Here is a 15,602-nt window from a genome sequence, read left to right on the forward strand (position 1 = left end):
CTTGCCTTAGCAGGAGCCAAGTTTAACCTTTCCTTCAGAGTGAGGGAAACAAGGTTGCTGCACAAGAGAGCACAAGGACTGGGTTCCCATTTGCATGGGAAGGGAGAGAGCAGGAAAGGCCCAGGCTGGAGGGAGCCATTGGAAGGAAGGAGGGAAAGGGCACTGTGGGGCAGTAAGGACCCCTGGGACTACCAAAAGGAAGGCAAAGAAGAGGGTGGGGAGGGAATCATGGGCCCCTTTGGAGGAAGTGCGTGACCACTTTGATGGCACCACTTGCACACAGGACTTTGGAAAGTGCTGCCCTTTGGGCACTGATCCAGAACAGGAGAGAAGGGGGATAGGTACACACACCCAAATGGTCTCCAGAAGTGCCCCCGACCCACATCACCTCAGCGGGGAGGGGCAGGAAAGTGCCTCCCTTCCCTTCCTCTTCCCAAAGCCCCCAGCCTGGGCAGCCCTGTGTTGCCCTTCAGCTCTTTTAGGGGGAGAAGGAAGCAGAGCCTAATTTGAAATGCCAAAGAAATTAATAGATGTTGATCAGAAAGCACTCTCTCTTGGGACAGAGACAGTTGCTGGTCTTGTTATGCTCTCCCAATTTTATTAGGTTTATTGAGCTGTGCTGACACCCTTAATAGGGCTATTATTTTTAAAAAACACATTAATTTTCACAGAGAGATTTATAAACAAATGTTTGCTCCCAAATTAATAATAATAATAATAATAATAATACTAAAATTTTATTTTTACCCCGCCTTTCCATAGTTATGATCAAGGCGGCTTACAAAATTTAAAACATTACAATACAAAATAAAAATTCAATATAAAAGTTAAAAGCATTGCTACAAGGAACAGGAACAGGAAATCAATAAAATACATATGTGAAGGGCAAAGAGAAAGAGAGATTAATTTACAATGGTCCGGGGTCGAAAGGGGAAAAAAAAAATAAATAAAAAATAAAATAAAAATAAGGGGCAGGAAAATAAACAATTTAACTAAGGTGGGAAGGCCAACCGAAATAGATACGTTTTCAGATTTTTCTTGAAAATATCTAGTGAGGCGGCGGAGCGAAGCTCTACGGGGAGCTTGTTCCAAAGTGAAGGGGCAGCGATGGCAAAAGCCCTCTGTGAGGTCTGTGCAAAGTTTGACCTAGGGACCTCCAACAAATTTGTCCCGGATGTTCTGAGTGTGCGGGGCGGATTATATGGGGAGAGACGGTCCTCCAAGTACCCTGGGAAGTTTTGCATTTCCCAGCCTTGCCGACTAACCAAAATGAGACATTCCCTTGGTGTCCCTCCGCACACTTTGCGGCCAGCCTCACCGAAGGCTGCTGCGCTCTGCCTCCTTCCCTAGATTTCACCCAAAAGAAAAGAAGGGGAGATACCTCCCCTCCCTCCCCTCAGAGGAGCCTTGCCAAACTGGCAGGCCATGGAGGGGGGGGGGGTCAAGGGAAGCAAGTGGGGCCTGAAGCCTCCTTTCTGGGGGAGGGCAAGACCATGCCTTCACTGGCTGCCAAGTCTGAGCAGAGGCAGATCAGCGGCCATTTGGGCAGGGCATGAAGTGGGCTGCCCTGGGACCCATTTGCACAAGTCCCAGTTTCCCCTTCCCCATAGAAGGAAGCTGGGGTGGGGGGCAGGCTGGCCAATGGGAGGTGTGTCCCCTGGAAGTGCTGGCAATGGTCTGGGATTGTAGGGACTGGAACCTTGCCCACCCCGACAGGTGGCAGCTGATCCCTGGCACCGGAGGTGGGACTCTGGCCCTAGCCCACCTGGAAATGCTGGTGGTTGAACCCTGGACCTCTGGTCCGCAGCAGGGCCACCCCACTCAGCCCTAGGGCCCAGTCTTTCTGCAAGTGAAGGCTTTGCCTCCTGCAGCCCCAACCTCAAGAGCCAGAGCAGTGGAGTTGTGGCAAGAGGCTGGGGAGGCCCAGTTCATATCTCTGTGACCCGTACTGAGTGACCCTGGGCCAGCCTACCTTGCAGGGCTGTTACGAGGTTACACAGTAAGGCAGGAAGAAACTAACATTGGCTTACCTTGTGAGATGTTTGTTTTCAGCGATGAGGGCAGACATCCTTAATGAGGGTTGGTTCTCCATTTTGCTCCAATCAGGCAGGATCTTGACTTTGGGCATCAGCACAGGGAGACACGCCCCCACTCAGTTGCCCAGTCATTGAAAAGCCAAGCAAAGTATAGATAAATCTAGAAGACTAAACGTCCCTATATTCTTAAATATCTAAAATTCGTGATAAACATGAAAACTCAACAACCTATAACTAGAAAAAACTTAGTTGAACTAACAGCCTGTCCCCCCCGGCACCGGGGAGAATAATTCCTCAGTTTCGGGAGGGCAGGATGTCTCCGCCCTCATCGCTGAAAACAAACATCTCACAAGGTAAGCCAATGTTCGTTTTTCCAGCGTTGAGGGCGGAGCCATCCTTAATGAGGGATATACCAAAGCTCTCCAATGGGCGGGGAACTGAGGTAATCAGAAATCTATAAAATGGACTGAAGTATCCACCTCCCAAACAACGCCTCAGCCGATTGGAAGGCATCGATTCGATAATGATGAATAAATGTGGAAGGGGATGACCATGTGGCCGCCCTACAAATATCTGCTAAGGGAGCATTAGTGGCAAGGGCAGTAGAGGTCGCGGCACTGTGAGTGGAGTGTGCGGTGACCTTTCCCTGGAGTGTGGCCCCGGAAATTGAATAACATGTAGTTATGCAAGAGCGAATCCATCTAGATAGAGTGGAAGATGAGACCTTTTTTCCCATGTAGTTTGAGCTGAAAGACACAAACAGGTGATCTGATTTGCGAGTTTTGCGGGTACGCTTGATATAAGTGAGGAGAGCCCGTCTAACATCTAGTGCAGGGGTAGGCAACCTGCGACCCGCGGGCCGGATGCGGCCCGGCAAGGCCTTGGGACCGGCCCCTGCCTGGTCCTGCCGCCGATTGCCGCCGGAGCCTTTGGCTTCTCGTGTGAGGACGTGGGGCCTTTGGCCTATCAGGAGGAGGCGGGCAAGGGGGGGCAAGCGGTGGGCAAGGGGGGCAATTGTCTATAGAAGCCTCAGAAATATGCATTTATATTAACATTTATTTAAAAATCAGCAATTTTTTTCACGTGTCCTCCATTTTTTTAAAAAAGTGCCCTCCATTTGAAAATTTTGTCCTATATTTGTCCCAGTTTATTTATTTATTTCATTTTCCAAAAAATTTTTAATTATTTATTTTTTGGCTTCGGTCCCCCAGTTGTCTGAGGGACAGCAACCCGGCCCCCGGCTCAAAAAGGTTGCCTACCCCTGATCTAGTGTATGCCATGTCTTTTCAAGTTCCTTTTTGGGATCTGGAACAAAAGAAGGCAAGATAATCTCTTGAGATCTATGGAATGTGGAATTGACCTCGGTCATAAAAGTTGGGTCCAGTCGAAGTAAAACAGAATCTTTTCTGAATATGCAAAGTTCACTTCTAGTTGACAGTGCTCCCAATTCTGATGCTCTACGTGCCGAAGTGATAGCTGTAAGGAAAAGAGTTTTCCAAGTCAAGAACTTTAGATCTGTTTTGTCTAAGGGTTCAAAGGGAGGTTTAGTCAGTGCCTGAAGGACAATGTGTAAATCCCAGTTAGGGTATCTGTGGACCATAGGTGGCTTGATGAGAGAGGCTGCTCTCAAGAACCTTTTAACATAGCGATGGTTCAATAGTTTGAAGGCCAATTTTGATGGGAGAGCTGACGTAATGGCAGAAATCTGTCTTTTCAAGGTATTAGGCCTGAGACCTTTGTCGAGACCATCTTGGAGGTATAGCAACAGTGTGCTTATAGATACAGAGGAGGAGGAAGTCTGGTTAGATCTACACCAATTATAGAAAGATCTATAAGAGTATTCGTAAATTCTCTGAGTAGATGGTCTCCTCGATTGGATAATAGTATCTGCGACTCAAGGAAGCAGTCCGTCTTTAATTAATAAGTGCCTCTCAATTTCCATGCGTGAAGGTTTAGCCATTCCTGGTCGGGATAAGAGACTTGACCCTGGGTCAACAGGTCTCTGTGGATCGGAAGGCGTAGAGACTAGAGCCATTTGGGATATCTCGGAAAACCATGCCCTCCTTGGCCAGTGTGGAGCTATCAGAATGATTGTTGATCTTTCGCTTCTTAGCTTTTGGAGGCACTGTGAAATCATTGCTGTTGGTGGGAACGCATACAGAAGGCCCTGGGGCCAAGGTGTGTGTAGGGCATCCATTTGTTCTGCGCCCTGAGTCAGAAAACGTGAGAAGAACCGAGGGACCTGGTTGTTCACTGGGGATGCAAACAGGTCGATCAGAGGCATGCTGAACCTCCGTGTTATCAGGAGGAAGGTCTCTAGATGGAGGTGCCATTCTGCTTGATCTATGTCCGATCAGCCAGTCGGCTCTTGTGTTTAGTTCTCCCTTTATGTGTTCTGCTTTGAGGGAGAGGAGGTTGGTTTCCGCTCAATGAAGCAGTAACGATGCTTCTTGCATCAAGGTTGTCGATCTGGTCCCTCCTTCTCTGTTTATGTGTGCCTTTGTTGTTATGTTGTCGGTGCATATTAGGACCGCTTTGTTCTTTATGTGTTGAGAGAACGCTAGAAGTGCTAGTCTTACTGCCCTTAGTTCGAGCCAATTTATGCTGTGGGCTCTTTCCTTTGGGTTCCAACATCCCTGTGCGTATAGGTCGTGTAGAGTGGCCCCCCAGCCCCTCAAGCTGGTGTCGGTTGTTATTAAGATGGGGGGGTTGGTTGAATTGGACGCCCCAGTAGGATGGAGCGGGAGTTCCACCATCGTAAGGACAGTTTGACCTTGTGAGGGAGTGGAACTTGCTTGTTTATCTTGTGCGTGATTGATTTTTGATGAGGTAATATCAGCCACTGTAGAGGGCGGGAATGAAATCGGGCCCAGGGAACACATTGGGAGGCTGCTATCATGAGCCCCTGTAGCCTTGCGAGGAGGAGGAGGTTTGGTGATGGATTTTTGGTTATCAATGCAATCGTGTCTTGAATCGTTTTGATCCTTTCTGGTGGAAGAGATATCAGACTTTTTATGGTATCTATAATCACTCCCAAATGATGTATGCGTTGGGTAGGGGAAAGGTGGCTCTTCCCAAGATTTACCAGAAAACCGTGGTGATGTAGTGATGAGAGAATGACATTGACATCTCTTGTCGCCTGAGATGGAGAAGGGGAGGCGATCAGGAGGTCGTCCAAGTAGGGGAAGACACGAATCCCTTGAAGTCTCCAATGGGCCACCAGAGCTATCATGATTTTGGTAAATACTCTTCGAGCCGATGATAGGCCGAAGGGAAGGGCCCTGTATTGGAAGTGAGTTTTGTAGTAGCAGAATTGTAGAAACCTTCAGTGGTCCCTGTGAACCGGAATATATAAATAAGCTTCGGTCAAATCCACAGAAGCTAAGTAGTCGCCTGGATGGAGAGATTCTAGAATAGTCTTGAGCGTTTCCATACAGAAGCGACGTTTGGGGACATGTCTGTTGACTCTTTTCAAGTCGAGGACTGATCTCCATGATTTGTCTCTTTTTGGGACTAGAAAAATGATGGAATAGGACCCTTTCGTGATTTGAGGAGGGGGAATGGGTTCGACTGCCCCAATCTGTAATAGATGGTTGATCGCTTCTAACATTAACTGGTGTTTGTGTGGCCTTTGGGATTTGGGGGAAATAATGAAATGATCCCTTGGAGTTTGAGTAAAGTCTATCTGATATCCTGAGGACAGGGTAGACAGTACCCATTTGTCTGAGGTAGTTGAGGACCAAGTCTGAATAACGAAAGGACTGTTGACCTTGACGGGAGGGCCTTCTATCGTCTCGGCGAATGGTAGATGGAAGAGCCTTTTTCTTATCTTTGTCTCAATAAGTACCGGGTCTAGGGCTTCACCAAACAGTTTGGTTCCACTGAAGGGAGCCAGTGTCAGGTTTTGTTTAGAGTGAGTATCTACTTGCCAGTTTTTTAGCCAAAGGTATCTTCTGACTGGTATTGAGGCCGCCTGAGCACGTGAGCTGAACTGAATGATGTCAAGGGAGGAATCGGCAGCGAATGCTAGAACCTTAAGTAATTTGTTGATTCCTTGACGGAGTCTAGTGTTGCCCTTGGGGACTTCTAGCATGAGGTCTTTAGCCCATAGATGTGCTGCCCTGGTTAGGATGGAGGTAGATGATGCAGCCCTGATTGCAGTGGAAGAGGCCTCAAAGCACCTCTTAAGGGAAGAGTCGGCCCTTTTGTCTTCAGGCAGTTTGAGTGATTCTTCCCCATCTTTAGCGTACACGGCTGACGTAACAAGAGAGGAAACTGGAGCATCCACTAAGGGGATCTGTAGTTTGGTTATTACATTCTGAGGCAGGGAATAAAACTTTTTTACAGAGCTAGGATTGGGTCTGACTGTGGCAGGTTTGGACCATTCATCTTTGATTACTCTCATGAAATCAGATGGAAAAGGAACCTCATCGGAGGATGGTGAAGGTTTTGGAAAGGATTCACCTTTGCCTTTAGGTAGATCGGTGTCATCTTGTTGGGTAGGCTGTGGTTTAGCCTCAAGTTCAAGGGCTCTGATTGCCTTCTTCAATAAGATAGGGAAGTCATCAGCAGGGAAAAGTCTAGCCGAAGAAGAAGTCCCAGTTGGGTCTTCGTCTTCATCCTCATCAGACCATTCTCCTTCCTCTGATTCAGAGACAGAACTGGATTGTGATCTGGAAAGGTTCTCATCTTCAGATGATCTAGTTGGCTGAGGTTTGAATTTTTTGGTGTTTTTTGATGTTTTGCCACTAGATGGCGCCCTTCTCTTAAGTTTGGAGCCCAGGGAATAAGGAGGAGCCGAAATGGGCTTTTCCCCTCCCTTTTTGGGTTTGCGCACCAGAGGCGGGAATTTGTCCCTTTCTGATTGGAGGATGGGATCCCTGGAGGAGCAGGAAGCAGGAGGGGAGAGGGAAGACTCTCTGGCCCTATGGGAAAGGTAGCTATGTCTATCTGACCCAGACTCTTGGGCCGAAGGGGCAGCCGAGGCTTGAGCCACTGGGTGCGAGGGAGGCTTGGGAGGCAGTGGAGGAAAATGCCGCTGCCTGCATGGCAATTAAGGAAACCAGGGCAGAAAGCTCTGGTGGGAGCGTTTGGGGAGCCGCTCATTGCAGTGCTACTCACACTCCTGGGTTTGTCCTCCATGGCAGCCACTCCCTCCCGATGTCAGGACCAGTGTTGCCAACAAGCCTCGGAGATAATTCCCGAAAATGTTTGTCCAAAACCTGCTGAATCCCCCCAGATCACACGGAATATTCAGTCACAATTCCCGGAAAATTCCCATAATGTTCAAATGGCGGATGTTTTGCAAATAAACTTAAACATAATTGAATAAAAATAATTGTAACTTATTTCAACTCTCAAAATCACCATTGAACCAAACAAAGAATATTTCAGTCCTTTTAAGATATTTATTTTGACATGAAGGGGGTTCAGGAAGCTTTGTGCCAAACAGAAATGTGTTAGGCTGCAACCACACTGCAGAAATAAATCCAGTTTGACACCCTTTTAATTGCCATGGCTCAGTGCTAGGGAATCCTGGGAATTCTAGTTTTCGGAGACATTTAACCTTCTCTCTCAGCAAACTCTGGTGTGACAACAAACTACAATTCCCAGGATTTCATAACACTGGGCCATGGCAGTAAAAACGGTATGAAACTGGGTTGTCTCTGGAGTGAAGATGCAGCCTGAGTTAGGTCCAAGACACACTGCAGAAATAAACCAGTTCAAGACCACTTTAGGTGCCCTGGCTCAGTGCTATGGAATCCTGGGAATTGTCTCTGGAGTCTGGAGTGAAGATGCAGCCTGAGTTGGGTCCAAGACACACTGCAGAAATAATCCAGTTTGAAACTGCTTTAACTGCCCTGGATCAGTGCTAGGGAACCTCCTCCGGCTGCGCTAAGCGCCCTTCGTGCCGCAGCTCAGAGTCTTGGGCCGAGCCCCGTCGTTCATGAGAGACCCTCTGAGCATGTCCGGACTCACCGGACATCCTGGAGCTATCTAGGTCCTCCATTGGTTCTAGTCTGCCCCACAGAGAGAAGAGAAAGGATTTTTTTTTTAAAGTAAAGGAAGAGAAAGCTTGAAAAGCAGCCTGATGGAGCAAAGGCAGGAACTAGACTGGGCAACTGAGTGGGGGCATGTCTCCCTGTGCTGATGCCCAAAGTCAAGATCCTGCCTGATTGGAGCAAAAGGGAGAACCAACCCTCATTAAGGATGGCTCCGCCCTCAACGCTGGAAAAAGCCACACATCCTGGCCCCAGGGATCATGGGAAGAAAGAGGGATATGAGCGTCATTAATAGAATAAAAAATTAAAATATGTACTGTATATAGACAGCAGGCAAACACAAGGTAGGAGTGTTAGCCGAGGACTGACTGTCCTCACACAACCTCACTGGAATGAGCCACTCTGCCACAGCAGTTTGCGCCGGATCCCTGCAATTTGTTTTAGAGGCAGAACATGCTTGCCTGGCGATTGCTCCATCCATTTCTGTGAGCTACTATGTATTTTCTGAGGGAGAAGTGAATATTTTATGGGCTCTGGAGAAAAGCCTTGCACAGATCATATTTTAATATTTAAGCAGATTACAGGCCTGCTCATGAATCATTGCTCAAGGAACGGCTGCCAAGCGGAGCTCCTTCCTCATCTCCAGGCCCTGCATCCTTCAGCGCTGGGTAAACCGCTTGTCTGTTTGACATGAGAGCAAAGAATATGTTATCAACTGGAGAAGGGAGGGCAGCCGCCAGCAAATGGGAAGCTAAGCCAAGGAACTATGAAGCAGTTTCCTAGGCAGACAGTGGGCCCTCCAGCCCATTGGCACAGCACAGAGATGGGCCCTCAGCAGGGGCCTCTGGGGTGGGAAGAGCCTTCCTTCCTCCCTCCCTCTCAAGAGGATCCAGGGGGGAAATCAGCTGGGGAACACCGTGGGCAAAGGGGTCCCATCTCACCCAGGAAGGCTGCAAGTTGGTGGCAGGCAGAAATAAATTCGAGAGAATGGGGTTTCCAGATTAGCAGCCCCTTTTCTCTCCCCTCCTCCCAGCCCCCGTTTGGCCTCTGGCCTTGGACTGGGAAGGCTGCAGCCACACTGACTCCAGGAAACACTGAGCCCCAAAAGTCACAGCTTCGGCAACTGGGTAGGTTTACCTTGGGAAAGAGAAGCCTAAGAGGGGACATAATAATAGACATAAAGGGAGGGAGGAAAAATAAATAAGGGCCTAATTCCCACTATGGTTTAAACCAGATTATGATTACAAATGATTCAGTTCAAACCACCATGGTTCCCACTTAATTCGAATCGCTGAAGCGATTCGGAAAGGGGAGTCATGGTTATTACCCATTTGACCTGCATCAAAAAGACGCTTGTATAATGGGGTGTTTTTTGGGCTGAATCGATTTATTTAGAAATAAATAAAGTGGGAACCTGACAGATTTGGATTCGCTGCTGGGTTCCCACTGGCAGTGGCTTTTCCTTGGTCTATCCACCCCGGCCATGCCTTCCTCCATCCCCACGCCTCCCCGCCATGCAGCCTGGCCTTCTCCGCCTGGGCCTTCCTGCGGCCTCTCCGGCAGCGGTCTGGTGCAAAGATAGCAGGAACCACATTCCAGGCCGAACTGAATCGTAGGAAGAGTTTTGAGTAAAATCCAATGGGGGGGGGGCAAATTAAAAGCAGGAATTTGGGCATTAGATATATTTAAAGCTTTTGACTGTGTGGAATGGCCAACATTAAATATAATTATGAAAAAGCTTGGAAAGGAAGTAAAAATAAGGGAATAGATCAATTATATTGTAATAATTCAATAAAGGTTCATGATGGAATTACAAAGGAAATAAAAGTAATGAGAGGTACAAGACAAGGATGCCCGCTTTCACCAATATTATTTGCAATGGTTATAGAAATGTTAGCAAATGTTATAAGGAAAGTTAGTTGTTTGGAAGGAATAGGATTGGGAAAATCCCATAAAATTAGTTTATTTGTTGACGACACGTTATTAACTATTAAAGATTTAAAGGACAAAATAGGAAAAATTAAGGAACATTTGAATCTATTTGGAGAGATAACAGGACAAATAATCCAGAAAGGGAAAGAAATGGAGGAAAATGAAAATATGAAAGGTACAACTAGTAAAATTTATAAATGTATAAAATATTAATGGAGAATAAGAGGAAAACAATTGTTTACTGCTGCTGCAAGATTAATCATAGCAAGAAACTGGAAAACAAAAATGTGAAATTGGAGGATTGGTATAAAGAAGTTTGGAAGTTAGCAATTAACGATGAATTAACAGGTAAAGTGAAAGTAAAAAAAAGGATTATGGAAAAGAAATGATTTTGATAAAATATGAAAAAAAAATTATTGAAAATGTATTAAGAAAAGGAAATTAAGGAAATTATATCCACAGGAGGAGTTAAGATTTTGGATGGAGTATAAATTGTGTCTAAAATTAAATGTAGAATCAGAATCCATTAAATCATGTATGTTACAATGGGCCAAAAATATAGGACATAATTTACAGTTGCAACAATGGGAAAGAGCAAGGGGTAAAGACCTGGAATTCACACAATGTATGGGCATTAAGGAAAATCATATTAAAATGGTACACAGGTGGTATCTTACACCAAATAGGTTGTCAAAGATGCATGGTAACAAAATGGACAAGTGTTGGAAATGCAAAGAACATGTTGGGACGTTCTGTCACACGCGGTGGACTTGGGCCAAGGTAAAAAATATTGGAAAGAAGTCCATAAGATAATGCTAAAAATATATAAACAAGAATACCCTCTAGACCCAGAATTACATCTACTAAACATGGTCGAAAATAAAAATGCTATGAAAATTTTAAGACCACTTCTATACATGGTAACAACGACAAGAATGATAGCGAAACATTGGAGAAATACGGATATGCCAAAAATTGATGAATGGTTAGAAAAATCACTAGAAGTAATAGAAAAGGCTTATATAACTCTGCAACTGCAAGAGGAGAAGATTCAAGATGGAAATATTTGGGAACCACTACTTAAGTTTTGTGGACAAAGATGGTGTAAATAAAATAGAAGTAGAATTTGGTAGAGTAATAAATTTCATGTAATAGTAGTATATATTGTGTAATGCATTACGGGAAAAGAGAAAAAGAAAAATGTGAGTGTGTGTGGTTGTAAGCAAAAGCATGAAGAAAATGCATAGTCTTTTATTATAAACATAAGAATATTTTATTTAAGTTGAGAGATAAAGATGTATGGAAATATGTGTAACAGAGGGATATATAAAAATGGGCTGGAAGTATAAGTAGCTACGTAAAATCATAATAGGGGAATGGGGGAGTAAGGGAAGATATATTTTGAGATTCTGTATATAGCATTTTATTTTATTTGTAAATATTAAATAAAGATTATTAATTTAAAAAATGGATGGAGTATAAAGAAGGAATGGCTCCGGGGGGAAAGGGGGGGCACTGAGGGGATAGTTAGGATTTTGTTTCTTTAAAAATGAGTAAGATGCAAAAGTACATGTATGTATGGGAAGAATATTAAATTGGTTTTGTTTTGTAAAACTTCAAAAAATATTAATTAAAAAATAAAACCTCAGGTTGTGTTGCAAGAGACTAACATGGCTGTCTCTTTGAAAATTAGCCATCTTTAAATATCTGAAGGGATTTCACATAAAAGGCAAAAAGAGAGCTGTTTTCTGCTGCTGCAGAGACTGGAAAATGAACCAATGGATTCCAATTACAAGGAAAGAGATTCCACCAAAATATTAGGAGGAATAAGGCCTTGGCTGTAAGAGCTGTTTGGCAGTGGACTGCCTCGAAGGACGGTCAAGGCTTTTAAGCCCAGGCTGGGTGTGCTCAGCCTCCTTCCTGCTCAGAGCTGCCAAGCCTTAGCCAATGCAGAGGGAAGCCTAAGAAGCCACAACTGGCCTCCTGCCACCCATCACCAGGAATCTTGACATCTTTGCAGTTCTTGGTTCTTGCACTGGAGAAAAGTCCTCAGCGCCGGCTCCAGCTGCTGGCTTGTATATAGCATCATGTCAGCAGGCAAGCCTAGACAACTCCCAGAGAGATCAAAACAGAGCATTCTGAGTCAGCAAAGATCCCCTCTCGCCCCTGTAGCAACACGGCTAGGTCTTACCAGGATGCAACAAGGAAATCCTGAATCAGTTGACTCTGAATGTAAGAAACTCAAGGAACTTTGAAGAATGTGGATGAGACAAGGGAAGAAGGTTTTAATGGTGTAAAATGGTACAAAGCCTATTCAGTATGGTTGAGGGAAGCAGGATGCTATGCCTGTTTCTCACTAGCTAAACGCAGCGTGTTTGTCTACCCTAACTCCACATCAGCGATGGCCGCTCAGGCTGAATGGGACCAGGTTCAAAGAGCGTCCGAAGTTCACAGAAACCGGCACACAGGTCAGTAGGGGGCTGAGGATTTCTACAAGCAATTTGTCCGACCCTCAAAAGGAGATCTCTACAATCTGTGAGGAATCTAAATGAGCATAGAATCATAGAGTTGGAAGAGACCACAAGGGCCATCCAGTCCAACCCCCTGCCATGCAGCAGCGGCTGTAGATCCCACCCCAGGGAGAACCCTTCCCCCAGCAGCCGGTCCTTGGAGCAAAGGGACCATGCTCCTCAGCAGCTTCAGAGTCTGAGGGGACAGGCTAAGACCGAGAAACAGTCCTTAAAAAGAAAAAAGAACACTGCGTGGAAAAACTATAGATTTACGTAATCCCAGGGAGAAGAATGCTGCTCATTACTTTTACTTTCTAGAATCTGATCAAATGAGGAAACATAACAGCAGGCCCGTGTTTTACACATAATCGCTTTATCTGATGCACCATTCAACTCACAGGCTTTAAGGAACTGGCAAGTGTACAAGTCTCACAGGAAGCCTCCCTCTCTGTTGCAGGCGCTTCCCACCCTCCACCCAGAGCTTTTGCATTGAGGCGCTCACTGCAATGGGTGACCCCCGTGACAACTTCAACACCCAATCTTGGATGAGAGGGAAATGCAAGCAATGCAAACAAACAAAGAGACACAAAAACAACACAACCATGAGAGAGAAAGAGAGCCTTTCTAAGAGGAGTCCTCCATTTCCACTGTTTCCTGTAACTGCTGGACCATCTTCTCTTCCAACTGTTTGGTTTTGCCTTTAAAAACAAAAACAACAATAAAGGGTCAAAGGCACCATTCTCCCAAGTCAACAGCCAGTATGGCAATCTTGCAACAGGCTCCTCTACCCAATTTTCATGCAGATTCCTGCTTTGGTTCTTTTTAGGTAGCTGAGAAGCCAAGAGCCCTGAAGTCACAGTGGCTCTTCCTTGTCCTCCAGCTGCCTTGAGCTATTGACTTAACACATTATAAGGGCCATTTAGGAACACTCTACACAAGAAGGAACAACCTCGAATAAGAAATAAAATAAAACTTTCATTTACATCCCGCTCTTCTATAGCAAGACAACCAGAGCGGCTCTCACTAAAATGTCCACATGCAATATATAGAATTACAATGCCCCCTCCCTTAATAAAGAACTAAATATTAACCTTCCCCAGCCACCTCACCTGCATGTGGGGCCCGGAGGAGGTGGATGTTCTGCTTGACCTCCTTGATGTCTTGGGCCTTCTGCAGTTCTTTCCCCTTCTTTAGCCTGATTTTGGGGGGGGGGGGGGGGTTGCAGGCGAGGAGAAAAAGAGAAAGGAAACACTTTTATTCCCCAAACAGGTGCAAAGCGGTGCAGATTTTACCTGCCTGTGAACTGAAGCGCCTGTTTTGCATGCCAAGAAGAACTGGCATGTTGCTCTTACAAAAACCAAAACCGATGGGGAACAGAGCCCTTTCTTGACCAAACCAGAGCAAAGCACTGCCAGATACTCAGCACTTGAGGGAAGGAGGATATTGCGAGCACAGCCTTTAAGCTACAAGCACTTTGCCCACAAAGGCAGCTTCCCTGTGTGCATTTCAGAGGAGCAGTGGGCCCTGGGAAACTGAATCCCTGGGGTGAGTGGGCTTCAAGAACAGAGCCCTTCCCAAGCGCAGACTCCTGGCCCTTCCACAGCCAGGCTCCAAGGGGGAGGCCCCCACCTGTTCATGATGAACATGGCCTGGCGCTTCTGCTTGATCTCTTCCACGCGCTTCATGGCATCCACTGGAAGGGAAAGAGAAAGCATGGACGCATTAAGACTGGGAATCTCCTATCTGCCTTCTCTGGCATTGCAGAGGAAACTGGGCAGAGCCAGGGCCAGACCCTGCTTCGTCCCTGGCTCTGCAGGCGGTCTTGGCCCAAATGAACCCTCCTTCGGGGCCTTGCGTAAAGCGAAGGGGTCATTCCACGTCCGGAAGAGGGAAGGGCTCCCCAAACGGTGTTTCCCGTCCTGGGCGTTCATGGAGGCGCCTGGGAAGGAAAGGCCTGCCTCACGGAGAGAGACACAAGCGAGGGCAAGGCCAGAGGCAAGGCCCAGACCGACCTGTCTGGCTCCAGAGCTGCCGCTGGTACTTCACCGGCTCGTTCCTCCGCTTCTCGAACTCGAGGGAGTTGTCCTGCAGGGGAAAGAGAGAGAGCGAGCAGAGCGGGGCTTGGACCGGGGCTCCAGGCGGACCAGCCAGGCGACGGGGACCCTCCTTCCCGGCTCCCTCCCTCGCTCACCACGGTCAGCTCCTTGGCGTTGGCGCGGCGGAAGGCCTTGGTCCAGCGCACCTTCCGCGGGTTCCGCTTCTTCTTGAAGCCCTTGTGGCACTTGGAGCGGCAGAACCGGAACGTCTGCGGAGGAGGAGAAGAGGAGAGCCCTCAGCCATCGGGAAGGAAGGAAGGAAGGAGCTCCCTGCCTTCCCTGCCTGTCTCTCTCGCTCCCCCCTGGGCGCTCTGCACATGCCCCTGGACACGCACCTTGCAGTCGTTCCGGACGAAGAGGACCCCGTGCCCCGGGTACACCGGCCCCGAGCAGAAGTAGCACTTCTCCACCCTCATGGCCGCGGCGGCGGAAAGGCGGAAGAGGGGCTCTCCGACCGCGCCGGAAGTCTCTCTCTCTCTGCTCCCGCCGCGCGGCTAGAGCGGCCCTTTCCAACGCTGCCCCGCCCTCTGTCGGCGGGAGGAGGAAGGGCGGGCGCCGCCCGGGCCGCGCATGCGCACTCCGGCCCCCGAGGGCCCCTTCCTCAGCGCCGCCCAAATGTCGCCAAAAAGGGAGGGCTTTAATCTGCGTCTCTGCCAGCAACACTTCCCGGCTCCGCTTCTTTTTGCTGGTCAGAGGCTGCAGAAATAATCTGTTTTGAGTCCGCTTTAACTGCGCTGGCTCCATGCTCTGGAATTCTGGGCAGTTAAAGCGGTCTCAAACTAGGTTATTTCTGCAGTGTGGACAGACTCTCTTAATGGAGGCAGAGAAAAGCAGGAGGGTCGAAGAGGAAGGGGCTCGAAAGGGGAAAGCTGCTGCTGACGCCGTCTTTTCCGACTTGTGGCGACCCTAAATGTTTAGGGCTTGCCGCTGCCATCCTCTGAGACCGAGAGAGTGTGGCCAGGCGGGGATTCGGATTTGGGACCCCCCCCCAACCCCCTGCCCCAGATCCAGGAGGCAAAGAAGAGG

General features: G+C 47.5%; 1 protein-coding gene across 1 annotated transcript; it reads right to left on the bottom strand.

Annotated features, from left to right (window-relative positions):
* Window positions 1-12,834: 12,834 nt before the first annotated feature.
* LOC149307077 (putative ribosome biogenesis protein RLP24) lies at window positions 12,835-15,042 on the bottom strand. The gene is made up of 6 exons (XM_089538062.1): window positions 14,912-15,042; window positions 14,672-14,785; window positions 14,493-14,565; window positions 14,110-14,173; window positions 13,590-13,675; window positions 12,835-13,178 (listed from the first exon to the last, which is right to left on the bottom strand). The coding sequence occupies exons 1-6, from the start codon at window positions 14,990-14,992 to the stop codon at window positions 13,105-13,107; spliced, it is 492 nt and encodes a 163-aa protein (XP_089394188.1). The 5' UTR covers window positions 14,993-15,042; the 3' UTR covers window positions 12,835-13,104.
* Window positions 15,043-15,602: the final 560 nt, after the last annotated feature.

Source organism: Sceloporus occidentalis, unplaced genomic scaffold (assembly GCF_023333645.1).
Source record: "Sceloporus occidentalis isolate IW3139 unplaced genomic scaffold, rSceOcc1.0.p SCAF_9, whole genome shotgun sequence".
In the NCBI taxonomy this organism is placed as follows: domain Eukaryota; kingdom Metazoa; phylum Chordata; class Lepidosauria; order Squamata; family Phrynosomatidae; genus Sceloporus; species Sceloporus occidentalis.